Consider the following 26418-nt stretch of genomic DNA (forward strand, 5'->3'; position numbering starts at 1 on the left):
TAAAATCAATTGCTCATTTACTAATACTTTCTCATCTGTAGACTACCAAGGAGAATGAATGACACATATGGGATTATACCTCTCTAAATCCAAGGGTCCTGAAGGGTACAGCTAATGTCAGCTCCACAGATCCACTGCAGAAGGAAGGTGCGGGCAGCCACACGTTCCCTCTGCAGCTGCCACTATAGGCAATCTCCTATTAGAAGATCAACCCCATCTTCCTTTATCAGGAGCGACTTCTTCTTGGTGCTGGGGGCACTCCTGCTTGATTGGCGGTTCAGAAGTCATGCTGCTTGCCTTTGCTGTGTGACCTCTGATGCTACTATATGAGGCATCTTTGCTTTTGCAACCTCAGACTCGCACTGAAGTAGGTCGGGATCGGTAGTAGGGATCAGTAGTTGGGATCAGTGCGCTCCAACGATCCCCGCCAGCCTCAGAGCAGTGCTTACAAGTCCACTATAAAAGAGCATGTAAACCCTGCGCAACTTCTGTCTGTCCCCTTTGCAACAAGCAGTAAAAAGTAAAACCTTAAATATTTGGAGAAATTGAGAAGACAATTTAATAACAATATATTGCAAAGCTGCGTGTTTTTAAGACAATTCTATAAATGTATGTAACATTAGGCTAGGTTCACATTGCGTTAGGGCGATCCGTTTCACGGATCCGTTACTAAGCGGCACTAACGCAATGTAACAGATCCGTTAACGCACCCATTGCCATACATTATCGTAACGCATCCTAACGCATGTCAAAATCGGCATGCGTTAGCGATGATGCGTTACTTTGTGACGCACCCTCAAACATGGTCTACCGCATTTTCGGGTACGTTAGGTCTAACGCACAGCAAACAGATGCGTTCACTGTGCGTAGACCTCTATTGCTAACGCATGCCAACGCAATGGTACCATGCGTTAGCACGATTGTAGAAGAATAGAGATTCAGGGCAACAGCGTTAGTGCAAACGGATGGCACTAACGCGATGTGAACCTAGCCTTGGAATTAAACCAGAAAGAAGCAGCCGATCTCCAGGAAATAAAATCCACACTTTGCTTAGTCACAAAAAATGATTCAGCAACTCCGTGGAAACAATCTCAAGCACATGTGACCTAAGAGTGGGGACATGTAATCTCTACACAGGGTTTTTTGGACAGGGACTGTTGAATTTAAAGGTGCATTTAGATGGGCTGAGAATCGGGTTCCGATTATAAGAATCATTGTTATCAGCAGAACATTACTTCATGTCTACACATGTGTTACTAGTAGAAACGTTGATCCAAAGATCAGTCATGATTTAGCAATACCTGCAAACAGAGAAAGAGAACAAGCTCTGCTTGTGTGGACTACCCCTAGAGAAATGAATAAGAGCTAGGGGGGTGATCTGGGGCAGCACACGTCCGTGTCAGACGCAGGTAAAATCCCCGCACCTGACGAGGCAGGCACACGATCGGCATGTATCTTGTTTATCAGAAAAGGACTGGAGCACGATACCTGCCGATCGTACAAGTGTCTCGGCAAATGTGTGCAGTCGTAACGGCATCGGCACAGATCATCTATGATGTGGAAGTGAGAAGTGCCATGAACAGTACAGGGGCCGCTCTTCTGTCTAACAGAACTTAGCCCAATACTATAAGGCAGGGAATTCCAAAAGTTTGACAAGTTCTTCAATCTTCTCACTTGGGTCGCTATGAGCATAAACATACAGTACATCCATATGTATGCAAAGCACAACAACCACTCCTGCAAAGGCCGTCCAAGCAGATGACAGCAACATTTCTCATGATACATTTCAACAGTAAGTATAAATCAGGGACAGAGTCCTATCCTACCTCGCACCGTCAGAGCAGGAGCTGTATATAAAGTGCAATGGTTTCATAACATTCTCTAAGAGTATCTTTGCTATAGGAACTCTGGAGACGTCGCTATATTCAATGCTGGATGGAAGTTTGTTGTTAATTAACAAGAAAAGTGACCTGTAGTATCCTGAGAAACAAAAGACAGGAGATTTACATTAGAAAAAGGTAAGACACTCTGACTTATTACCGTAAGGTATCTGCTTCTATAGGATTACACCAGGTTTGCTGGCCTAGGAAACACACAAGTTTATCCTTGTAACATTCACATGTAAAATGATTCCCATTCTTCACATGGACATTAGCAAATAAGACTCATCATGACCCTATTTATTTGTATGCAAACCTTATCTGAGCATGCTTTAATCTGGGCAAAGGTCACTGTGAAGGGACAAGAGAAGGTAACCAGTAACATCACCCATTGTGAATGTTGGATCATGTGTTATCTACAGTAATTAGAGGGGTTATCTGTGTTGATAATGAGAGTGCTAAAAATCTTCTCTAAAGAACAGAAAGTGGAAGTCTATTATAAGGTCTTTTAGCCAGAATGAGAAATGCAAGATTCTAGGTTTTTTTTATTTATTTAGTGAGCAGTAGGGAAAAAAATATAATACAGGCCACACAGTATATAACACAGCCACGTAGTATATAGCACAGCCACGTAGTACATAACACAGGCCACGTAGTATATAACACAGCCACGTAGTATATAACACAGCCCACGTAGTATATAGCACAGCCACGTAGTATATAACACAGGCCACGTAGTATATAGCACAGCCACGTAGTATATAACACAGGCCATGCAGTATATAACACAGCCACGCAGTATATAACACAGCCACGCAGTATATAACACAGCCACGTAGTATATAGCACAGCCCACGAAGTATATAGCACAGCCACGTAGTATATAACACAGGCCATGTAGTATATAACACAGCCATGTAGTATATAGCACAGCCACATAGTATATAGCACAGCCCACGCAGTATATAGCACAGCCCACGCAGTATATAACACAGGCCACGCAGTATATAACACAGGCCACGCAGTATATAACAGGCCACGTAGTATATAACACAGCCACGTAGTATATAACACAGCCCACGCAGTATATAACACAGCCCACGCAGTATATAACACAGCCCACGCAGTATATAACACAGCCCACGCAGTATATAACACAGCCCATGCAGTATATAACACAGCCCACGCAGTATATAACACAGCCCATGCAGTATACAACACAGCCCACGTAGTACATACAACAGCCCACGTAGTACATACAACAGCCTACGTAGTATATAACACAGCCCACGTAGTATATAACACAGCCCACATAGTATACAGCAATGTGGGCACAATATCCCTGTTAAAAAAAAATAATTAAAATAAAAAATAGTTATATACTCACCTTCCGGTGGCCCCCGGATCCAGCCCAGGCCTTTAGTGATGTTCGTCACGACACTCCGTTCCCAGTAATGCCTTACAGCAATAACCCGTGATAATGTAGCGGTCTCGCGAGACCGCTACGTCATCATCTCACGAGACCGCTATGTTACGTTGCCGCAATGCATTCTTGGGACCAGAGTGTCGCGAGGAGCGGGAAAGGCTGGCGCGGACGACGGAAGGTGAGAATATAATGATTTTTTTTTACTATTATTTTTAACATTATATGTTTTTGCTATTGATGCTGCATAGGCAGCATCAATAGTAAAACGTTGGTCACACTTACAGGGTTAATGGCACCGTTAACGGAGTGCGTTACACCGCATTATGCCGCAGGGTAACGCAGTCCATTTAACGGACTGCTAAAACGCTATGTGGGCGCTGACTGGAGGGGAGTAGGGAGGGGTCAATTCGCGGCCGGACTGTGCCTGTTGCTGATTCGTCGCGGCCGGCTTGGCCGCGACCAATCAACGACGCGGGATTTCCTTTACAGACAGACGGAAGTGGAAAACAGACAAACAGACGGAAGTGGACCTTAGACAATTATATATATACACCGTAGATTATAAGGAGGATTTCAGCTGAGAATATATTCTAACATACCAAGATCATTAGTTGTCCTAAAGGGAACCTGTAACCAAAAAAAAACACTATTAACCTGCAGATATGGGATTAATCTGGTTAATAGTGCTATTAACCCGCTTGGCGCCTGCACTTATCTGAACACTGCAGGGAGAAAATGAACTTATTTCCCCCAGCAGCATTCCGGTTTCAATTACAGGGGCAGGGCCAACACTGAACTAGTCACTGCTTTGAGTATATAAAGTAGCGGCTGTAACCGCATCCCCGGCCATGAGTGACACTTGCTCTGCATTGGTGCCGGCGGTCAGTTAAGTTCATTTTCTCCCCGCCAGTGCTGGTTTAGTCACTGCTCTGAGTATAGATAGTGGCCCGACTGACACTGACTCTGCATTAGGGCCGGCTGCCAGTCATGGCCGGGGGCACGGTTACAGCCGCTGCTATCTATACTCAGAGCAGTGGCTGAATCAGCGCCAGTGCTGTTACTAAAGCCGGAACACTGCCGGGAAGATTAAAGTTCATTTTCTCCCTGCAGTGTTTGGCTAAGGGTACCGTCACACAGTGCAATTTTGATCGCTACGACGGCACGATTTGTGACGTTCGAGCGATATAGTTACGATCTCGCAGTGTCTGACACGCTCCTGCGATCAGGGACCCCGCTGAGAATCGTACGTCGTAGCAGATCGTTTGAAACTTTCTTTCGTCGTCTAATGTCCCGCTGTGGCGGCATGATCGCATGGTGTAACATATATCGTATACGATGTGCGCATAGTAACCAACGGCTTCTACATCGCACATACGTCATGAAATTATCGCTCCAGCGTCGTAGATTGCAAAGTGTGACAGCAGTCTACGACGCTGGAGCGATATTGTTACGATGCTGGAGCGTCACGGATCGTGCCGTCGTAGCGATGAAAATTGCACTGTGTGACGGTACCCTAAGTGCAGGTGCTGGGCAGGTTAAGAACGCTATTACCCTGCAGATTAACGCCATATCTCTGGGTTAATAATGTTTTTTCCTGGTAACAAGTTCCCTTTAACAAAGCCTTTTTAATTTTACATTTTGTTTTAACAAGCACTTTGCAATTTTTCCCATTTACTAACATACTAACACAAGACAACCCTTTTAATTTTAACTAGGCAAAAAGTAACTTTTAAGAGGGGAGTTGCTAAAGAATCAGACTTTGTCAGCAATAAAGGGGGTTGTCCCACAATTACAACTTATCTACACAAAAAATGATAAGTACCTGATTACTGGGGATTCATAGCGATCATGAGATTAGTGGCGTTGTGTCCACAAGCATGTAACCACTCCATTCATTGTCTATTGGATTCATGGAGCTAGCCGAACACAGCGCTCCGCTAGCTTCATTAGACCCATAGACCAAGTGCAATAAAATGTATTTTATTTGGCTTTTACCTAAATATATATCTTTTATGGATACCAAGCTGTATTCTAGCCCCCCCCCCCCCCCCCCCCCAAAATAGAAATCACCTGTGCAATTCACCTACCTTTCTGAATCATGTAGTGCAAAATTTGTTCAACTAATGAGGACACAGTCATGGCGTCCTCTAGGACAGGCAAGAAAGTGTTTTCTGATGAAAAAACTTCAACCATTCTCATGGGTAGTGCAACATTGAGGTTGTCATCGTAGCACTGCTGTAATAACCTACATTGAAGAAAGTTAAAGGGAAAGATAAACATGATTTTATATAGAGGAGCGTTTCGGAAATCAATCTTTATGCATGTGATTGGACATTGTTTCTACTGAACTGCTGTAAAATGCTCTGATAGATATGAGACAGATGTAGAACTAAGAATGATTAACCACACAGTGCACTGACGTGTTCTCAGGCCGTACAGTCATTAGGCAGCTGTACAATGCAAAAAGACTATTCTAGGCTGCTACCGTTAAGAAACAAGTTTTGCGTGAGAAGTTCAAAAGGGAATTTTCAACCCCTTTTTGAAAATGGACATGAAGTCCATCTGTCATCTGATCCTACAACTTCAGTGGTCAGGTGACTGAATAGACTGGACGTCATCACCGGAGGTTTCGAAGGGGAAAGTAACACGCCTTTCATTATTATATATAGATTCCTTACCTTTGGCCAGAATTAAAAAAAACATGGCGTAAAACCCCTGTAGTGTCAGACTTTACCTTGCATGTTCCATTATCAAACATATTATTATGTGAGAAACATTTTAATGTATTATTATTGTTATGCTTTGCTTATATAGCACCATTAATTCCACAGCACTTTACAGACATTATTATGATTGTCCCCATCGAGGTCACAATCTAGCTTCCCTATCGGTATGTCTTTGGAGCGTGGGAGGAAACCCAAACAAATATGGGGAGAACATACAAACTCGTTGCAGATGTTGTTGATGGTGGGATTTTTACCCAGGACCCCAGTGCTGCAAAAATCTACACTGATCCACCGTGCTCAAATATCAATACGTAATGGAAATCAGATCTTAAATCTAAAAAAAAAAAAAATGTTTAAATTGTGTGTTACAGGCCCAAAGCCTGGTGCTGCACTATTAAGAGATTCTGATGCCACCATTCCATGTTTTCTGATTTCCAACCTTTTTTGGGAAGTTTTTGAAGAGGGTTTGATTTGCCTAGAGAGGTCTTTGGAGAAATTTTCAAGTGTTCTTGCAATTTTTTTCTTGAAGCGCTTTGATTGCCTAGTTTGGAGTGTTTTCCATCAAAAGGCACTTCAAAGAAGGGACATGTACTTCCTTGACTTCAGGTGTTTTTGAAAGCCAGGAATCTTTGAAAAGACCCTCAAAAGCCTGAATATGTAAAAAGCAAATCGGTTTTGCAACAAAATGAATAGGAAGAGTCTTTTGAGTGTTTTATGAGCACTTTTTTTTGTAGTCTGGGGAGCAGAGCTGCTCAAAAACGGTCAGAAAAAGCGGCAGTGTAAACATACCCTTACAGTTAAAAAAAAGAAAAAAGAAAAAATCGCCGGTAGTGCAGCCTCGGGCTTCGAGCTTGCAACTACATGTAAGTATATGGAGACTATCCCTAGTACTCTCCTTTTGATTCTTCTGTTTGCAATGTCTAGGCATGTCATTGGCCCTTCTACATAGAACTACTTAAGTGAATACTAAGATGCTAAGATGGTAGGTGCGGCTACAGAAAACGTTGAGCGCAGCTGTTCTGTATCCCCATGAGTACAGAAACGCACAGTTGTATCTGGAACTCATTTTAAAGGGAATCTGTCAGCAGGTTTTTACTATGTAATCTGAAAGCTGTAAAATGTAGTGACAAAGTCTGATTCCAGCAATGTGGCTATGAAATGAAGTCTCAATAAAATAACTGTGTTATCAGAAGATGATCACTAAGGACTAGGTATCCCATGCCTCCTAGTCAACAGCTTTGCGTAAACCGCCCCCATCACTGATTAGCAGCCTTCTATACAGTGTACACAGAGAGCTGCCAATCAGTGATGTGGGCGGGATTATACAGGGTTCAGCATTCTGAGCTCTGCAGCAGAGAAAACTGCGATTACCGTATATCAAAATGACAGCATGCAGGCCAGCAAGTGAGACATCACTTGAATCAGGCTCTCAGACCCTATACCATGCTGCTCTCGGATTATATACCAAAAACCTGCTGATAGATTCCTTTCAAGTATTGCATGAATAAAATACCAATTGTGATCTACTTACCTACAACATAACCCCAAGAGCCTCTTGATTTGGTACAGACAAGTAAGTCTGTCTGGGCCGATGAGTTGTTTTACAAACAGGGAATTATGTTTTATCAAGTTCTGACAAATCCATATCTATAAAGAAGAAGAACAAAAATACTAAGTGGCCTCTAAATGACATGGCCTGATTAAGAGGAAAATTAACTCAAGGAAACCATCCTTCTAGCGAAAGCACAACTTCTAAATTGGAAAGATTTTTGTTCATAACCTTTTGACCAGGGATTCTAGCCTCAAAGGATTTTCCGATCTTAAAATTGTGTAAGGCTACGTTCACACTAGCGTTGTGCGCCGCTGCGTCGGCGACGCGACGCACAACGCACCGAAAAACGCGTGCAAACGCACGCAAAAACGCTGCGTTTTTCGACGCGTGCGTCGTTTTTTGACGAAAATCGGACGCAAGAAAAATGCAACTTGTTGCGTTTTCTTGGTCCGACGCTAGCGTCAAAAAAGGCGCACGTGTCGGAAAACGCAACAAGCAAAAACGCATGCGTCCCCCATGTTAAACATAGGGGCGCATGACGCGTGCGTCGCCGCTGCGTCGCCCGACGCTAGCGCGACGCACACTAGCCGAACGCTAGTGTGAACGTAGCCTAAGTGCACTAAGGTTAGTTGCTGACTAATGCCCAGAGATGCCTGCTGCTCCCCTACTTACATGGCTTTTTATACCCTTAAGGACCCCATATACAAAGTCAGCCGAACCCACCAATATCGGCAGGATTGTCTGAAAGCCTAATATGTGTGGGGGGTCTCCCGGCAAATGAGGACACAGGACAGAAGAATCGCAATGTCAGAATTTCCTGGGTATGTGGAAATTGAGCGAGATCTCAGCAGAATTATCTGACGTGTATGGGGGGAGGGGTGATAACACTCACATCACTCATCACGACTGCCATCAGAACAAATGTGCTATACCGAGCTGGGCAATATAATTAAAATACAAGTTACTTCTCAGCTACGGAGGAATTATTGTGCCAGCATTCAGATAGACTTAGGTACTTTTCTGTTTTTTTCGCTCTATAAGATCGGAAAACACCATAAAAGTAAACAAAATTGCAGATTGAAAAACATAAAATTAAAGGGGTTTTCCAGAAACTTACACTGATGTCCTCCTCTATAGAGGTAAGTTCCTGGACAACATCTTGAACCTAAGCATTAATTTACAACAGGCTGTCCAACTTATAATGTATTTTATCAGATCAGAAAGAAGAGGCTGTTCTGTTCTGACAATGGAAAGACCATCAGTTATGTTACATGTAACTACAGGAGCATGGCGCCACTTTCTTCATCTCTTACAATAACCTGGTGGCAGTAGCTCTCTGGCTACCAGTGATAATGTAATATAACACAAAACTTCGGATTAGTATCCACATCATTATAGAGTTATAGAGTGTGCTGCCAACAAAAAGAGGGATTCTTATTTCACGGTGAGGTTGATTGCACTTTATCATTGACCTTACCAAACGCTTTGAATCTTCAGTCTGTTTGTAAAAAAAGAGCAGTTTCCGCACAAGAAGTGTAAGGTTTTTTCCATCTGCTGAAGGTATACTGGAAGTTGCTGAGCTAGCACAGAAATCAAACTCGCTTCTTTGGATGGAGTACTAAGGAGGAGGGAGAAGCATTACAAAGTTAGCATCACTTTTTATTTACAGCACATCCTGCACTGGACTATGGTACCCAATGCATTATATATTTTAGGAGTCAGAGTTGGTCCACTTTACACCGACTTCACAGCCCTGTCTACAGATAACTCATGTTCTCGTGCGCGCCAGCTGCAGTAGAATAGGCTCTGCACAATACCTGCTGCTTGCGCATGCAAATATCTATAGTACTAAGAGCTTGCAAGCTTTATGGTGGCTTTGAGTGCAATTGTTTATACTACTATACGCTGGCACGACAGGTTTATACTGTCTAAATTCTACTGACGTGATACCTGCTGTAATCTCAAGACTTTATGAACCGTTCAAGAAATTCAAGTGCATCTGAGAAGCTGAAAAAATATGTGCGACCTGACCCCTCTGATAACCTGCGATTGCATAAAGACAGCTCATCTGGGGTCAAATCTACAGGACAGCGGAAAAAACACACTTCTGATAGTGAGGAGGGAGAGGAACAAAAGGATGTAACTTTAAAACAGGCATCTGAACAGCTGATGCAAGCTATATCCTTCACTGGGACATCCCTGTCTGGGAAAATAGAGGAGGTACACTCCGAGTTGGGACGCCTCCGGCAAGATATGCAAACTATGATTGGCCGGATTACGGAAGTTGAATCATGGATATCTCGCCTGGAAGACAATTCCATACCTTTGGAGACTAAACTGACCAAAGTATCTGGCTCTATAAATGCTTGGAAGCAGAAGGCGGATGATCTAGAAAACAGACTATGTCGTAACAATGTCTGTATTATTGGGCTGCCTGAACGCTCAGAAGGTCAACAACCTGAGCAATTTTTGGAGAATTGGCTCAAAGATACACTAGGGGATGAATTCTCCTCAACTTTCTCTGTGGAGAGGGCCCACAGGGTTCCTACAAGGCCTCTTCCTCCGGGCGCTCCACCGAGACCGTTTTTGGTGCGTATTCTCAACTGCAGGGAAAGGGATGCTATACTTCGAAAGGCAAGGCAAAAGAGCCCCATCAAATTTACCAATGCCACTATTTCAATTTTTCCAGATTTTTCAATGGAACGTCAAAAGCAACGGGCTCAGTTCATGGTGATAAAGAAGCAGCTCAGAGAAAAGAACATAATCTTTTCAATGATCTACCCGGCCCGATATATACCTATACCGGACTCTGTGTTCAGAGATGGTACCCTCTTTATTGGACCGCACATGTTATGTGCATGGGAGATTTCAATTTGGTTATGGACGATTGCTTGGATAGGCTCAGATTGGACAACGTGGCCTCGGAAGTGACCTCTTCTCCGTTTCGGTTATCACTACTTATGGAAGGAACTGGTTGGTCAGATTTATGGAGAACGCACCATCCAGATGTTAGAGAATTTACCTGTCATTCATCCGTTAGATGCACTCTGTCCCGGTTAGATTACATATTTGGATCCAGTAATCTGGCGATATGGGTGGGGGAGGTGAAACATGGGAGTAGAGGTATTTCGGATCATAGCCCGGTAATTCTTAAACTTAGATTTAGTCATACGAACAGCAACATAGTATGGAAATTAAACCCATTTTGGCTGAAACGGATAGGGCCCAATGACAGAATCACAGACCAGCTGGACTGTTTAGTCTCATCCCATCCAGACCGACACAATATTAATATTTTTTTGGATGCTCTTAAAGCATACCTGAGTGGTTGTTTATCCTCTACAATCTCATATATTAAACGTAAGACCTCACAGGAGGATGACGATATGGAGAGGCGTTTGAGAGACTCAGAAGCAGCCTACATAGCTAATCAAACAAGTGCAAACAGAGCTGAATGGTTACTTTCGTATAGACTACATAGCCAGTATACTGACACTAAATCTAAGCGCAAGCTGTTTTTTACTCGACAGGCGTATTTTGAACTAGGAAACCAGTCTAGTAAACTTCTGGCATTTATGGTGCGTCAACACAATGCATCTAACACTATACTTAAAATTCGGGAACCAGATGGTTCAATAGTTACTTTGACAGAAGGCATACTTCAATGTTTTCATAAGTATTATAAAGAACTATACAGAACTATACATAGTATACTTTGATACTATGGACTGTCTAAATTATTTATCAGACATAGAATTCCCTACTCTGAGTCCTACACAACAGGCTTTCTTAGATGCAGATTTTACTCTTGAAGAGATAAATGTGGCCATAGCAGATCTGGCTTCTGGAAAAGCACCCGGTCCAGATGGATTTCCCATAGAATTGTATAAGAAATATCGAGACAATTTAGCGCCAATCCTTATGAAAGTATTTCAGGGGATTTGGAGGGGGGGGGTTCCTTACCAGACTCCTATTATGGAGCAACTATTATAGTTTTAAAAAAAAGATGGGAAGGACCCTCTGGAGTATGGATCATATCGTCCCATCTACTTAGTAAATGTGGACTACAAAATTTTTACTAAAATCCTGGCCACTAGGTTAAATACGGTAATATTGGACATAATACACCCAGACCAGACTGGATTTATGCCGGGTAAAAGTACGTCTATTAATATCAGGAGAGTTCAGTCAATAGCCCAATATAGTTCGATGGTACTAGAGAATAAGTGGGCCATGGCCTCGCTGGACGCGGCCAAGGCTTTTGACTCCCTTGAATGGCCTTTCCTATTTGCATGTCTACAGAAGTATCGATTTGGCCCTAAATTTTAAAAATGGATTCACGCAATATACTTGAAACCAAAAGCCCGGATAATTATTAATAATTCTGTATCTGAAACACTCTCCTTGGAAAGGGGAACAAGTCAGGGCTGCCCTCTTTCTCCGGCCCTCTTTGCCCTTGCGAATGAAGCACTAGCGATACGTATGAGATCCACCGCATCTATTCAGGGCATTAGAATAGCAGGCCGCACAGACATTACTGGTCTATATGCGGATGATATGGTAGTATTTATGGATGAAGTAGAGGAGACGCTGCCACATGTGATCACTACTATAGATGGATTTAGTACGCACTCCGGGTTATACATCAATTGGGATAAATCTGCTTTAATGCCTCTCTCCCATGTCCCAACAGATCATCTTGAAATGTTATCCCCATTACCAGTTGTATCTAATTTTAAAATACCTGGGAATAATTATTTCACAATGCAGCAGACTTGATCTGCAGCTCAATATTTTCCTGTTGCTAGACCTAGTCAAACACAAGTTCACCATTTGGAGTAAATTACCATTGTCTGTTTCTGGACGCATAAATCTAGTTAAAATGATATTACTTCCGAATTTCAATTATTCCCTCTAACATAGTGCTGCACCAGTCCCTAAATCCTTTTTCTCAAGCTTAAACTCTCTAACGTCATCCTTTATATGGGGGAAGGCTAGACCTAAACTTAACTTATCTACCATACACAGATCCAAACAAATGGGAGGAGCGGCGTTTCCAGACTTTTTTCTGTACTATTTGGCTGGCTAACTTAGAGCTTTGGGTAAATGGATGCCTGGGGGTTATTTATCAAACTCAGAGATCCATTTGGCTCATGCTGCAAGGATTGATTGCCCGCTGTTTTTTTTTTTTAGAAATAAATAAACCTAACTCCCTTAAATTACCACCGCTACTCCGATTGGCGCGATTGATTTGGAAACAGGTTAAAAAAGTAATCCACGTTGATGGAATTGCAGCTGAAATGCCATTATGGAACAATGAATATTTCCCAGGGTTATTGAATCATCCATCCGCTCAGTTCTGGATATCATATGGTGTTTCTTCAATTATTGATCTATATGAACAGGGCTTTCTGATGTCTTTTGAGAAAATGCAAATTAAATATAACGTCCCTAAATCCCAAGTATTTCGCTATTTGCAGCTTAGGAGAGCGATCCAATAACATATGCACAGTATAAATGTGATGCAACAAATATCATGCTTCCCATTGATAGGGATCCTTACATCGCAGGGACCATGCGGTCTTATCTCTGCACTATATACATATATGTTGTCCACGGGCGCTGACTCAGCTTTACTTCCAATTAAAGAAAAGTGGAAACTTCTGGTTCCTGATCTTCAAGATGAGGACTGGGAAACAATTCTTGAGTCCCCAACCAAAGTATCCCCTTCGGCCAACAATAAAATGATCCAAAAGTATATCATACACCAATTATACTTGACCCCATTAAGATTGTTCAAAATAGGATGGTCTCAATCTTCAGAATGCCTTAGATGCTACACAATGGATGCAGATTTTATACACATGATATGGGGCTGTCCAATTATCCCATCTTTCTGGAAAGTGGTGACTTCGTTGTTGTCCTCCCTTATGCACATTCCCTTTCCTTTGAATCCATTGGTGTGTTTATTTGGAGTTTTGGAAGAAGAGATATGGGGACATCATACTCAAATTTTTTTGACAGATACACTTTTCTCAGCAAGGAAAATGATAGCCCTACGCTGGATGGACAACACACATCCAACTCTCAGAGCTTGGGTGAAGTTGGTAAACTCAGTGATACCTTATGAACAAACGTTATACCAGAATCTGGGCTGTTTAGGGAAATTTAATAAAATTTGGGATGTATGGAACTCGTCGTACCTCACTATGTCATCACTTGGGTAATGGCCTAGCTCCAATTTGATAGAGTTTAAGATGGATTTTGCATAGGTTCGCACTACGTTCTGATACTGAATTATTAATGAGATGGAGATTGTTATGGCACTAGGATTGTTTTAAGTTTTAAGTCTTAGGTAACTACTTTAGACATACTGTAATATCTTGTGCTACTTTTATTGTTTTCTTCATAGATATTAGGTTTACTGTGTATGTCCTGATCTGAATATATGCCAACCATGTATGTCTTAATTTTGTTGTTGTTTAATAAACGAATTTAAAAAAAAAATATCTGTAGAACTAAAGTCACCAAAACCGTTCACCTCCTGATGTGGACGTGAGCAACGCCAGATTACCCCTTTAAAAGGTATCTGTCTTCATTAAGTCAAGTACTTTTTTTTTGCAACTGAGGGTAGAAAGTAATGGAGAACCAGTCACTGAACACCACCAGAGTCCTCTCAATGCAATACTTGCACTGCCAGTTTAGGATTTTCATTAGCTGGAGCCTAACTCCGCATTGACACATCAAATGTCACGGTCAAAGTACGGACTATGAGGCATGGACTGGCTGCAAGTCTCCTCCCCTAGACCTCACAGCCAAGGCATATATGAGGCTGTCAAGTTCGGAGCAAGAGCCGGAGGTCAGTCCATACTCAGACTGTGACCCACGAATGTGAAGATGTAGCATAACACTGTCTTACAGGCCAATCAGCAGTAGAAACGTTGAATACAACAGTACAATACAGTACATACTTGCTGCTTTCTATCCTTGTATCCTCTAATATAGGACTGGATAATTATTGCATTCTTCAGTCTTCTCCTTTCTTCCTGTAAGATAAATCATTAAATCAGATTCCTGTGAATTCATCAGTTCATCACTTATTTTCACAATCATAACATGGTGAATAGACCCTAAACTAATAGCGTGAAACTATACTACAGAACGAATAAACAATATCCACTTACAAATTAGCAATTTTCTACTAACAAGATCCAGTAGCAGAGAACATAATGTGGTTGCGGCCCTCCATCAAAGGGCTGCACATTAGCTTCATTCAGGTAATGGAACATGTGTACACATAGAACTTTTTTTTCACACCACATTATTTGTAGCTGGCATATTCTTTAGAGATTTTAGCTAAAAACCAATGGAGATGATAACACTAAAGATTCATTAGCATTATCCTACCTCCCTCTTTCGCCTTTCTTCCTGGGTTCGATGAAGCAGAGAAGCTTTTTCTTCCTAGAAGGTAAATTTAAAAAGTGTTAAAATATACAATCTTCATCCAATATCTTAGATGGAGGCATCATACGTACACTCAAAAGACTGCTAAAATCCAAATTCAATTTTAGAGATGAAGTTTTTTTTAGAAAAGACATTTAGTATACTAACAGATCAACAGTATGTGAAACATAATCAAGTAATCAACACTTCTTCCCTTTAGCCACCAGGCAGCCTTAGGCTACTTTCACACTAGCGTTTTCTGCAATCCGTCACAATGCGTCGTTTTGCAGAAAAAACGCATCCTGCAAAAGTGCTTGCAGGATGCGTTTTTTTCCCATAGACTTGCATTGATGACGCATTTGCGACGGATTGCCACACGTCGCATCCGTCGAGCGACGGATGTGTCGTGCTTTTGCGGACCGTCGGGAGAAAAAAACGCTACATGTAACGTTTTTTCTCCTGACGGACCGCTTTTTCCGACCGCGCATGCGCGGCCGGAACTCCACCCCCAGCTCCCCGCACCTTACAATGGGGCAGCGGATGCGCCGGAAAAATGCATCCGCTGCACCCATTGTGCAATGCAACAAACGCTAGCGTCGGAATCTCTCCCCGACGCATTGCGACGGGGAGATTCCGACGCTAGTGTGAAAGAAGCCTTACTCACCTTGCTAAAGAAAAATATTCCCCAGCAAAAACTGACTGAGCACTCATAATAATAATAATTATAATAGGGAGAACTGTGCAGCCGTTAAACAGCTGTGCAGTCATCCCTATCTCCCTGCTCTCATCTGTATAATCAGTGGAGGGAGGAACAGGGAACTGAAAAATCAGATCAATATCCTAATACAAACTTTGGTGTCATTGTAAAGAGAGACAGATGGGGAGAGATTGTGACTGAGTCTGCCAGAAGACAGAATGGAGAGGAGTCGGTGTGAGAAAGGGCGGACCGAGGAGAACAGTGGGTGTGAGAAAGCGCGGACCGAGGAGAACAGTGGGTGTGAGAAAGGGCGGACCGAGGAGAACAGTCGGTGTGAGAATGGACCAACCGAGGAGAAGTGTCTATGTGAGAAAGGGCGGACTGAGGAGAACAGTCGGTGTGAGAAAGGGCTGACCGAGGAGAACAGTCGGTGTGAGAAAGGGCGGACCGAGGAGAACAGTCGGTGTGAGAATGGACCAACCGAGGAGAAGTGTCTATGTGAGAAAGGGCGGACCGAGGAGAACAGTCTGTGTGAGAAAGGGCGGACCGAGGAGAACAGTCGGTGTGAGAATGGACCAACCGAGGAGAAGTGTCTATGTGAGAAAGGGCGGACCGAGGAGAACAGTCGGTGTGAGAAAGGGCGGACCGAGGAGAACAGTCGGTGTGAGAATGGACCGACCGAGGAGAACAGTCGGTGTGAGAATGGACCAACCGAGGAGAAGTGTCTATGTGAGAAAGGGCGGACCGAGGAGAACAGTCGGTGTGAGAAAGGGCTGACCGAAGAAAGCAGTGTGTGTAAGAAATGGTGGACCGAGGAGAGCAGGCTATGTGAGAAAGGGGGGGACCAATGAAAGCAGTCTGTGTGAGAAAGGGGGGGCCAAGGAGAGGAGTCGTGTGAGAATGGGCAGACCGAGGAGAACAGTCGGTGTGAGAAAGGGTGGACTAAGGAGAATAGTCGTTGTGAGAATGGACGAACTGAGGAGAACCATCTGTGAGAAAGTGCTAACTGAGGAGAGCAGTCTATGTGAGAGAGGATGGACCAAGGAGAGCAGTCTGTGTGAGAGAGGATGGACCAAGGAGAGCAGTCTGTGTGAGAGAGGGTGGACCAAGGAGAGCAGTCTGTGTGAGAGAGGGTGGACCAAGGAGAGCAGTCTGTGTGAGAGAGGGTGGACCAAGGAGAGCAGTCTGTGTGAGAGAGGGTGGACCAAGGAGAGCAGTCTGTGAGAAAGTGTATGGACAGCAGTCTATTTGAAGGGAGGAGGTCATGGTGAACATTGTGTGAGAAACAAGGTGACATGGGAGATAGGGTATGTCTAGCTATTTTAGCTTCAGCTTTCCAGCTACAGAGACAATGCCGTACCTAGAGAGGACTTCCCTGGTGGACACCATCACGTAAGAGTACCTGTTTTTTCTGCTCTAAGCCACTTAGAATACTGACATCAACCCCCTTCCCGCCCTAGACCACCAGGGATGCAGACAATTATCCAATAACTACGCTGTCACAAATGAGGTGGTACTTTACAGCCATATACATTTGTTCCTGTTACAGCCCGATTTATGCTGGCCTGACACTCAGCGTATAAAAATACTGTCCGTTATTTACGGCCGTAATACGCAGAAAAGTCCCCAAAATAGTGGTCTGTATGTCATCCGTAGGCAGGGTGTGTCAGAGTATTTTGCGCATGGCATCCTCCGTATGACATCCGTACTGCGAGATTTTCTTGCAGGCTTGCAAAACCGACATACGGACATACAATGGATCCATGGGCTCAAATAATTGTAAAAACATATATACTGTCTATATATGTGGGAAAATATTCTGAAAAGTTCCCAGGCTCGAGTTCATATGAGGACATCCAGCAGAGGGCGCATCACCGCAACTGGAGGTAACTACAGGTCATTGACCTACATTCCATTCATTCGCCGGGTTATTACAGGCAGGGGCGGCAGCATTAGCAGGCTTCTGGTTGTAAAATTAGTTAACTATTGCATTAATAATGGATAGGTGTCATAATTAACACCTCTCCATTATTAATCTGGCTTAATGTCACCTTACAATAGCAAGGTGACATTAGCCCTTCATTACCCCATATCCCACCGCTACACGGGAATGGGAAGAGAGTGGCCAAGTGCCAGAATAGGCGCATCTTCCAGATGTGCCTTTTCTGGGGTGGCTGGGGGCAGATGTTTTTAGCCGAGGGGGGGGAGGGGCAGGGGGGGGGGGCAATAGCCATGGACCCTCTCCAGGCTATTAATATCTGCCCTCAGTCACTGGCTTTACCATTCTGGCGGAGAAAATTGCGCGGGAGCCCACGCCAATTTTGTCCGCGATTTAACCCTTTAATTTAATAGCTAGAGTGCCCAAATTTTGCACATACACACTACTAACATTAGTAGTGTGGAATATGCAAAAAAAAAAAAAAAAGGGATATGAGATGGTTTACTGTATGTAAACCATGTCTCATATCATGTCGGGTTTGAGAAGGAGATAGGAAAAGCCGGCAATTGAATTACCGGCTTATACCCGATGCGTTAGAATCGGGCCACCATTTAGTATATACATATATGTGTCTCACTGACATATATACAGTCATGGTCAAAAGAATTGACACCCCTGCAATTCTGTCAGATAATACTCAGTTTCTTCCTGAAAATGATTGCAAACACAAATTCTTTGTTATTATTATCTTCATTTAATTTGTCTTAAATGAAAAAACACAAAAGAGAATGAAGCAAAAAGCAAAACATTGATCATTTCACAGAAAACTCCAAAAACGGGCCAGACAAAACTATTGGCACCCTCAGCCTATTACTTGGTTGCACAACCTTTAGCCAAAATAACTGCGACCAAAAAAGTGTGAAACAACTGAAATTATGTCTTATTTTCTAGGTTCTTCAAAGTAGCCACCTTTTGCTTTGATGACTGCTTTGCACACTCTTGGCATTCTCTTGATGAGCTTCAAGAGGTAGTCACCAGGGATGGTTTTCACAGGTGTGCCCTGTCAGGTTTAATAAGTGGGATTTCTTGCCTTATATATGGGGTTGGGACCATCAGTTGTGTTGAGCAAAAGTCTGGTGGATACACAGCTGATAGTCCTACTGAATAGACTGTTAGAATTTGTATTATGGCAAGAAAAAAGCAGCAAAGAAAAACGAGTGGCCATCATTACTTTAAGAAATGAAGGTCAGTCAGTCTGAAAAATTGGGAAAACTTTGAAAGTGTCCCCAAGTGCAGTGGCAAAAACCATCAAGTGCTACAAAGAAACTGGCTCACATGTGGACCGCCCCAGGAAAGGAAGACCAAGAGTCACCTCTGCTTCTGAGGATAAGTTCATCCAAGTCACCAGCCTCAGAAATCGCAGGTTAACAGCAGCTCAGATTAGAGACCAGGTCAATGCCACACAGAGTTCTAGCAGCAGACACATCTCTACAACAACTGTTAAGAGGAGACTTTGTGCAGCAGGCCTTCATGGTACAATAGCTGCTAGGAACCCACTGCTAAGGACAGGCAACAAGCAAAAGAGACTTGTTTGGGCTAAAGAACAAAAGGAATGAACATTAGACCAGTGGAAATCTATGCTTTGGTCTGATGAGTCCAAATTTGAGATCTTTGGTTCCAACCACCGTGTCTTTGTGCGACGCAGAAAAAGTGAACGGATGGACTCTACATGCCTGGTTCCCACCGTGAAGCATGAAGGAGGAGGTGTGATGGTGCTTTGCTGGTGACACTGTTGGGGATTTATTAAAAATTTAAGGCATACTGAACCAGCATGGCATCTTGCAGCGGCATGCTATTCCATTCGGTTTGCGTTTAGTTGGACCATCATTTATTTTTCAACAGGACATTGACCCAAAAACACACCTCCAGGTTGTGTAAGGGCTATTTGACTAAGAAGGAGAGTGACGGGGTGCTGGCTGGCTTCCACAGTCACCAGACCTGAACCCAATCAAGATGATTTGGGGTGAGCTGGACCGCAGAGTGAAGGCAAAAGGGCCAAACAGGGGTGCTAAGCATCTCTGGGAACTTCTTCAAGATTGTTGGAAGACCATTCCCGGTGATTACATATTGAAGCTCATCAAGAGAATGCCAGGAGTGTGCAAAGCAGTCATCAAAGCAAAAAGTGGCTACTTTGAAGAACCTAGAATATAGGACATATTTTCAGTTGTTTCACACTTTTTCTGTTAAGTATATAATTCCACATGTGTAAATTCACAGTTTTGATGCCTGCAGTGTGAATGTACAATTTTCAGTCATGAAAATACAGAAAAATCTTTAAATGAGAAGGTGTGTCCAAACTTTTGGTCTGTACTGTATACAAAGGCTTTATTGGAGAATATTAGTACTAGCTGTCTCCACTACTATTCAACAAGGGAAACAACACAATCTTTTCTAAAAATTGGTTAAATGTCATTCTACGTGATCAAGTAAGTGGAAAATACCTTCAAGGCCACGGACACCTGTTCATCATGAACTGGATAACATGCCGACTGCTATATTTGTGCCATCCTGCCCAACATTTGGAATAATGCCTGCAGAGCGTCTCTGTTATAGCAGCACACGAGAGGCCTAAATAAAGCCGTACTGCACAGCTCTCAAAGAATAATCAGAAACGTATACAGTATATCTTCTACAAAGATATAATAGAATGAGGGCGATGTCTAGGACAGGACCACTGCGCCCGATGGACTACTGTCTCCATACCACAAAGGCCATTGCTGCCCTCTGCACACACATTTGGCCACACAGACACAAGTGTATTTTTGAGGGGCAAATCTTATATGAAAATACAATGTGATTATTTCTTACCTTTCTACTTGCTCCTCCCAGTGATACCTTTGGCCTGGTTTTGAAATCTCCCTCAAAGCTGAACATGGCTGCAGCTTATCCCATCTAGGACATATGATGTTGGAGGGTCACTAAAAACAAAGAAGTCAGGAAGAAATTATCCAATAAAACAAAACAAAAAAAAAAACAATCTAAATATTGCACAGCGTTACTTATTTTTAATTAGGTTGTTTTTTTTGTCCATTAAAAGGGTTATTCCTGTAAGGACATTACCTTTCCACAGGATAAGTGAATAAAGGGAGTCGGTCACACCCAAAACTTACATGTCTAGGAAAAATAATCATAAATAAACAAATAATAATCCCTAGATAATGGAGACCCCACCTCCCCCTGCAATCAGGCATTTATCACCATTTTCTGTAAACAGGAACATCATGCCTATTGTAGGACAACTCCTTTGATGACTAGATCTCAATTCAGATTTTAGCTTTATTGTTTTCAGCAATCTCGATTTTCTTTTTTTTGCCAAAAGAAAGAATTGTATTTACTGTTCGTTTTTCCCTAACCAGTTTTGACTGTGGCTAAAGGTACCGTCACATTTAGCTACGCTGCAGCGATCTAGACAACGATGCCGATCGCTGCAGCGTCGCTGTGTTGTTGCTGGAGAGCTGTCACATAGACAGCTCTCCAGCGACCAACGATGCCGAAGTCCCCGGGTAACCAGGGTAAACATCGGGTTACTAAGCGCAGGGCCGCGCTTAGTAACCCGATGTTTACCCTGGTTACCAGTGTAAATGTAAAAAAAAAAAAAAAAAAACACTACATACTTACATTCCAGTGTCTGTCCTCCGGCGTTTTGCTTCCCTGCACTGTGTAAGCGCTGGCCGTAAAGCACAGCGGTGACGTCACCGTTGTGCTCTGCTTTACGGCCGGCCAGCACTGACACAGTGCAGGAAAGCAGAACGCCGGGGGACGCGACAGACACCGGAATGTAAGTATGTAGTGTTTGTTTTTTTTACATTTACACTGGTAACCAGGGTAAATATCGGGTTACTAAGCGCGGCCCTGCGCTTAGTAACCCGATGTTTACCCTGGTTACCAGTGAAGACATCGCTGAATCGGCGTCACACACGCCGATTCAGCGATGTCTGCGGGAGATCCAGCGACGAAATAAAGTTCTGGCCTTTCTGCTCCGACCAACGATGTCACAGCAGGATCCAGATCGCTGCTGCGTGTCAAACACAACGATATCGCTATCCAGGACGCTGCAACGTCACGGATCGCTAGCGATATCGTTGTTAAGTTGTTCAGTGTGAAGGTACCTTAAGAACCAGTCCATCAGCTGGTGGTAAAGGAAAAGCACACTCAGGGTCTCTGTCGTCCATGTGTGTCGCCAACAGTCGCTCCATGCACTTTCCTCCTTGAGTATGGGGAGACTCGGGTCCCCATTCTGCCGGTCAGTGGGGATCCCATACATCGTACCTCTACCAATCCAATGAGCGGGTGATAAATGCTTCGGGCTGGAATAATTGTACTTTCCCAATCCTCCCTTTACTTATATAGGGAGCATAGCCAGTAAATCATTAGCCGGGTCCCATCATCAGACACCGGCTATCAGTCAGACACTGGCATGTTGTGTTCTCAGCCAGGTTGTACAGTATGTATGGCTGGATAATTCATCATTTGTGCATCTAGGCCACAAGTAGCATAGAGGGGCTGACTTTTGGCATGGCTGTGCAGCTGGACATCCCTCATACAGTACCGACAAGGAGTCAAGAATTCCTGGATCGCCCTCCTCTCCCCGCACATTGACAGCCCCACAGCTTAGCACAAGCTGAGCTGCAAACATACAATATTTCATCTATTATGTTTGTTGAAAGCCAAGATCTGGACCTTCCATTTCAGCCTATAAAGCATATTGGCCTGATTCACACAATGTTTTTGTAATTCCAAATTTTCCATTTGCTTTTTTATGTTTGTGTTTTACTTTGTTTAAATTACGTGGGGAATTCATGAGATCGTATTAATTTTTTTTTCTTGGAAAAGAAAATCATAAAAAAAAACTTCCATTGAATCCATTGGTGTTAAAAAAAAAAAAAAAATCAGATCTGTTTTTTATTTAAAGGTGAAAAAGTTCAGCAAATATTTTTTTTTTACCAGATGCAAAAAACGCAAAGAAAACATTACTCATTTGACTTGCGTTTTTCTGATGATAATCTATATGAATATAAACATATCCATTAAGGTACATTTTTAGGGTCTGTGCACATGTCTCAGTTTTGGCATGCTTTTTCTGTGCAGTTTTTTTCACAAAACTTGGAAGGGTGTCTGATGTCAACAAAGTGAATGAGAATCCTGAAGTCTCATCCACACGTTTATTACAGAGGAGATTTGGTGCAGATTTATGGTAAATCTGCAGAATGTCAATTCTCTCAGGGTTTTGGTTCAGGAAAGAAATATATCTTGGTACCTAGTCAGTAGCCATAACACTCAATGTGCCCTAGAGCCTCTCCACATCCGAGGTCTGATCAGCTCAGGCATACGCATGGACAATCCCTTTGAGTACTGGACATTTATAGATCTGCAATACATGGTTATCATTTTCAGTTTGACAAGTAGTAAAACTAATTGAAGAATTCCCAGACACAAGCTTGTCTCAGCTGGCCCTTATGTGGCCCCTGTGGTATGGTTAACCTCACAGCAGTAGCGTTGACTTGAAAAAGCCTCTTCTGCAAAGCTCTGCACCCCAGGACTACTTAAAGGGAACTGTCCATCATACATTCATATTACAGGTTTATTGATTATTGTGAGGCATTAATGATTAAGGCAGATTGACATTACTGTATAGTGACAATTACACGGATATAAATGTGTTGTAGTGCAAGAAAAGTTCCACTGTCTATAATGAAAAAAAAAAACATTTTCTGAGAACATAAAGAGGTATTCTTGTTGGAAAGTGTTAATAAGTGGGGGTCTGACAGATGAGACCACCACTGATCGCCAGAACAGGGAACTTTTATCCCTGTCAGGGCGCAGTCAGACGGCCCTATAAATGAGAGTGAGAATGAAGAGCGGCCCGGCTGGGGGCCCTTGTGATGCTTCATAGATTTCTAGGTCAGGAGAGCTGCACTCTGATTTATACAGCCATCTGACTGCAGCAGAGAAGCGCTCGCCAGACAGTCGCTCCATTCATTTTCTATAGGACTGATGGAGAAAGCTAGGTCACTTCATAGAGAATGAATGGAGCAGTAAAAGCGCCCTGTTCTGGTGATCTATGAGGTCCCGGCAATCGGAATCCCCCATTATGAAGTAATCAATGGACGGGTGATAACTTCTCCTGATCAGGAAACCCCATTAATCAGCCAACTTTCAATCCCTGGGCCCTGTGGGACTTGTTCGCATGGCGGTCAGCGGGCGCTGGCACCACTTATTCTATAGGGACTCTGTTACTCTGAGGAACACATAGGTGGGTGATAGAAGCAGTGCTGTGGGCGAGGCGACAATGGGCAATAGGTACAGCAGGCTGCATCCACCACAGGCCACCATGAGCCCCATGGCTGCTGCACACAGGCTCCCTGCACAGCACCAAGGCCAGTGAGGTCACGCCTCTGACGTCACAGCGCTATCTCCCACATTAGGGCGACCCTGGGGGTTTCCCAGTCACATATGACTCAGCAGCGCGGACACATGACACGGGAAGGAAGCCAGCACTACACGACGTGCCGGACTATGGCTGCCACCGGCCCGTCCGCCCCGGTCCTCCCTCCCCGGCTCTATCACAGGTGACTCGTTACCTGAGAGCTCAGACCGAGCACCACTCAGCAACAAAAACAGCAGCAGCTCTGCACATTTCCCTTGACAACGGAAGTCCGGCCCCTAGCAACCCGGCTCAGTCTGTTCATAACATTGGTTGCTACCGGCAAGTAGCCTCTGCCTCTGGTTGGAGGAAAGCGACTGTCAATCACATGTCTTCCTGCTGCGTATTGACGTCACTGGGTAGTGTTACGGATTAATAAAGCTTTGTTGAAAAAAAAAACAAGACAGCGATTCTCTAGAGCTGCGCCGCCTCATTCCTAAAGGATGTTTACGACGTTACCTCACACGTGACGTCTGCACCACGTGACTTCGATGGAGGTCGCGCTGCTGCCAGTCACAGTCAGGGGTTGCGGCTGTCCACGTGTGCTGGAGCCGTGGCTGCTGCTGTGGTGACAGAGGTGGACGGCCAGGCCCAGCAGACAATGTTCTCTGTGCGGCACCAGGCGGAAAGTCACCCTCTAATCTCAGTTGTGTTATTTCTTCCTCCATACCGCTATTTGTATGGCATTTTTACCTCAGTGACTGTGTAACCATAGACCAAGATTACACGGGAGCTGTAGTGGTGATGGGAGGATGAGCCGAGTACACGGGATGGGTTTCTGGTCCTCGGTGGGCTATAAATGAAGGAAAGACTTAACTCTTATTTCTATATCGCCAGCGTATACCGCAGCGCTCTACAATTCAGAGGGACATGTGCGTGCAATACATAGAGCCATAACGGAAAAGAGGCCGTTTCCTTCCCAATCCGCTGTCGCCTCCTTAAAGGGAAGCTGCAGGTTTTTGCTACATCACCTGATAGCAGCATATTGTAGTGAAAGACACCCTGAATCCAGGGATGTGTCACTTAGATTACTGGGTGCAGCAGTTCTGATGCAATCAGATGTTACATTTAGCAATGGAGCAGAGCTGAGGAAGCTAACCCCGCCCACACCACAGCTAACCCCGCCCACACCAGGCTCTTTATGTACATTGTCTGTTGGCAGTGTGCTGCTTATCACACAAGGGGCCCTGTTCAGACAAAGGTTCATGTGAGCAATGATAATCTCCTGGTGATACAACCTTCATTGTATATAAACAACAGCATGCAGCCAAAAGAGTCACACATGGATGAAATCTGTGCCTCTATCTCCTGCTGTCTTCAGATTACATAGCAAAAACCTCCCGACAGATTCCCTTTACAAAATAAAAATGCAGAATTTATCAATCATTTATAACATAAATCAGATCTCTATGTAAGGAGAGTAATGTTACAATAATCAACAATCGTGTATGATGGAACACACGTACATAATGTATGGGCAGAAGGTATAAATGTTACTCCACACTGTACTGTGTACTGTGTAAATGAATGGACCTTTCAGAAGCCTACTAAGATTTGTTTAGGTTTAAATGTGAGTTTCAGTTTTACCGTACAGTGACCATGGTACATCAAAAAACCCCAAACAACAATTGTGGAATTCCACTTTTTTTTGCAATTTCACCGCACTTTGAATGCGTAACATAGAAGAACAAGCAGTATGAAAGACGTGTCCTAACACTTTTGTCTATACAAATTTATAATACAAAGTTTCTCATCTTTTCTACTTTTGATTTATGACAAAAAGGTGTAGTTACTATTTAACCCAGAAGGTAAAGCTATAAAGAATTGTGTGTTTTATTTATCTCACTACAAAAATGGAATAAAGACCAATCAAAAAGTGTTATACATCCGAAAATAATATCACTGTAAACTGAAATCCATCCTGGAAGCCCTCAGGTCGGCTCTACCGGCAGAATCATTTAAAAAAACGTATGCGTTATGGCATCACAAAGAACCTTTTGAGCTGTGAGCGCCGGTCAGCCGGAAAGCAGAGCGGTGACGTCACCGCTCTGCTTTCCGGCCGCTGTGCTCACAGCCAGACCAGAGAAGCAGAGCGCCGGGGACAGACAGCGGTAGGTAAGTATGTAGCGTTTGTTTTTTTTACTTTAACGATGGTAACCAGGGTAAACATCGGGTTACTAAGCGCGGCCCTGCGCTTAGTTACCCGATGTTTACCCTGGTTACCGGGGACCTTGGGATCGTTGGTCGCTGGAGAGCTGTCTGTGTGACAGC

General features: G+C 43.5%; 1 protein-coding gene across 3 annotated transcripts in view; it reads right to left on the reverse strand.

The window, feature by feature from the left end:
* Nucleotides 1–24391, reverse strand: part of UBE3C (ubiquitin protein ligase E3C) — a 146125-nt gene extending 121734 nt beyond the window's left edge. For 2 of the 3 annotated variants that reach the window (XM_069729725.1, XM_069729723.1), the window contains exons 1-8: nt 24305–24391; nt 20532–20641; nt 14992–15045; nt 14556–14630; nt 9062–9202; nt 7564–7679; nt 5394–5551; nt 1827–1980 (exon numbers count right to left, since the gene is read on the reverse strand). In XM_069729725.1, the coding sequence (XP_069585826.1) occupies nt 1827–1980; nt 5394–5551; nt 7564–7679; nt 9062–9202; nt 14556–14630; nt 14992–15045; nt 20532–20597 (764 nt within the window). In that variant the 5' untranslated portion in view covers nt 20598–20641; nt 24305–24391. Of the gene's footprint in view, nt 1–1826; nt 1981–5393; nt 5552–7563; nt 7680–9061; nt 9203–14555; nt 14631–14991; nt 15046–20531; nt 20642–22980; nt 23087–24304 lie in introns of those variants that run through there. The other variant, XM_069729724.1, reaches the window with a different exon arrangement.
* Between the last annotated feature and the right edge of the window lie 2027 nt (nt 24392–26418).

This window comes from Ranitomeya imitator, chromosome 6, assembly GCF_032444005.1.
Source record: "Ranitomeya imitator isolate aRanImi1 chromosome 6, aRanImi1.pri, whole genome shotgun sequence".
NCBI lineage: Eukaryota > Metazoa > Chordata > Amphibia > Anura > Dendrobatidae > Ranitomeya > Ranitomeya imitator.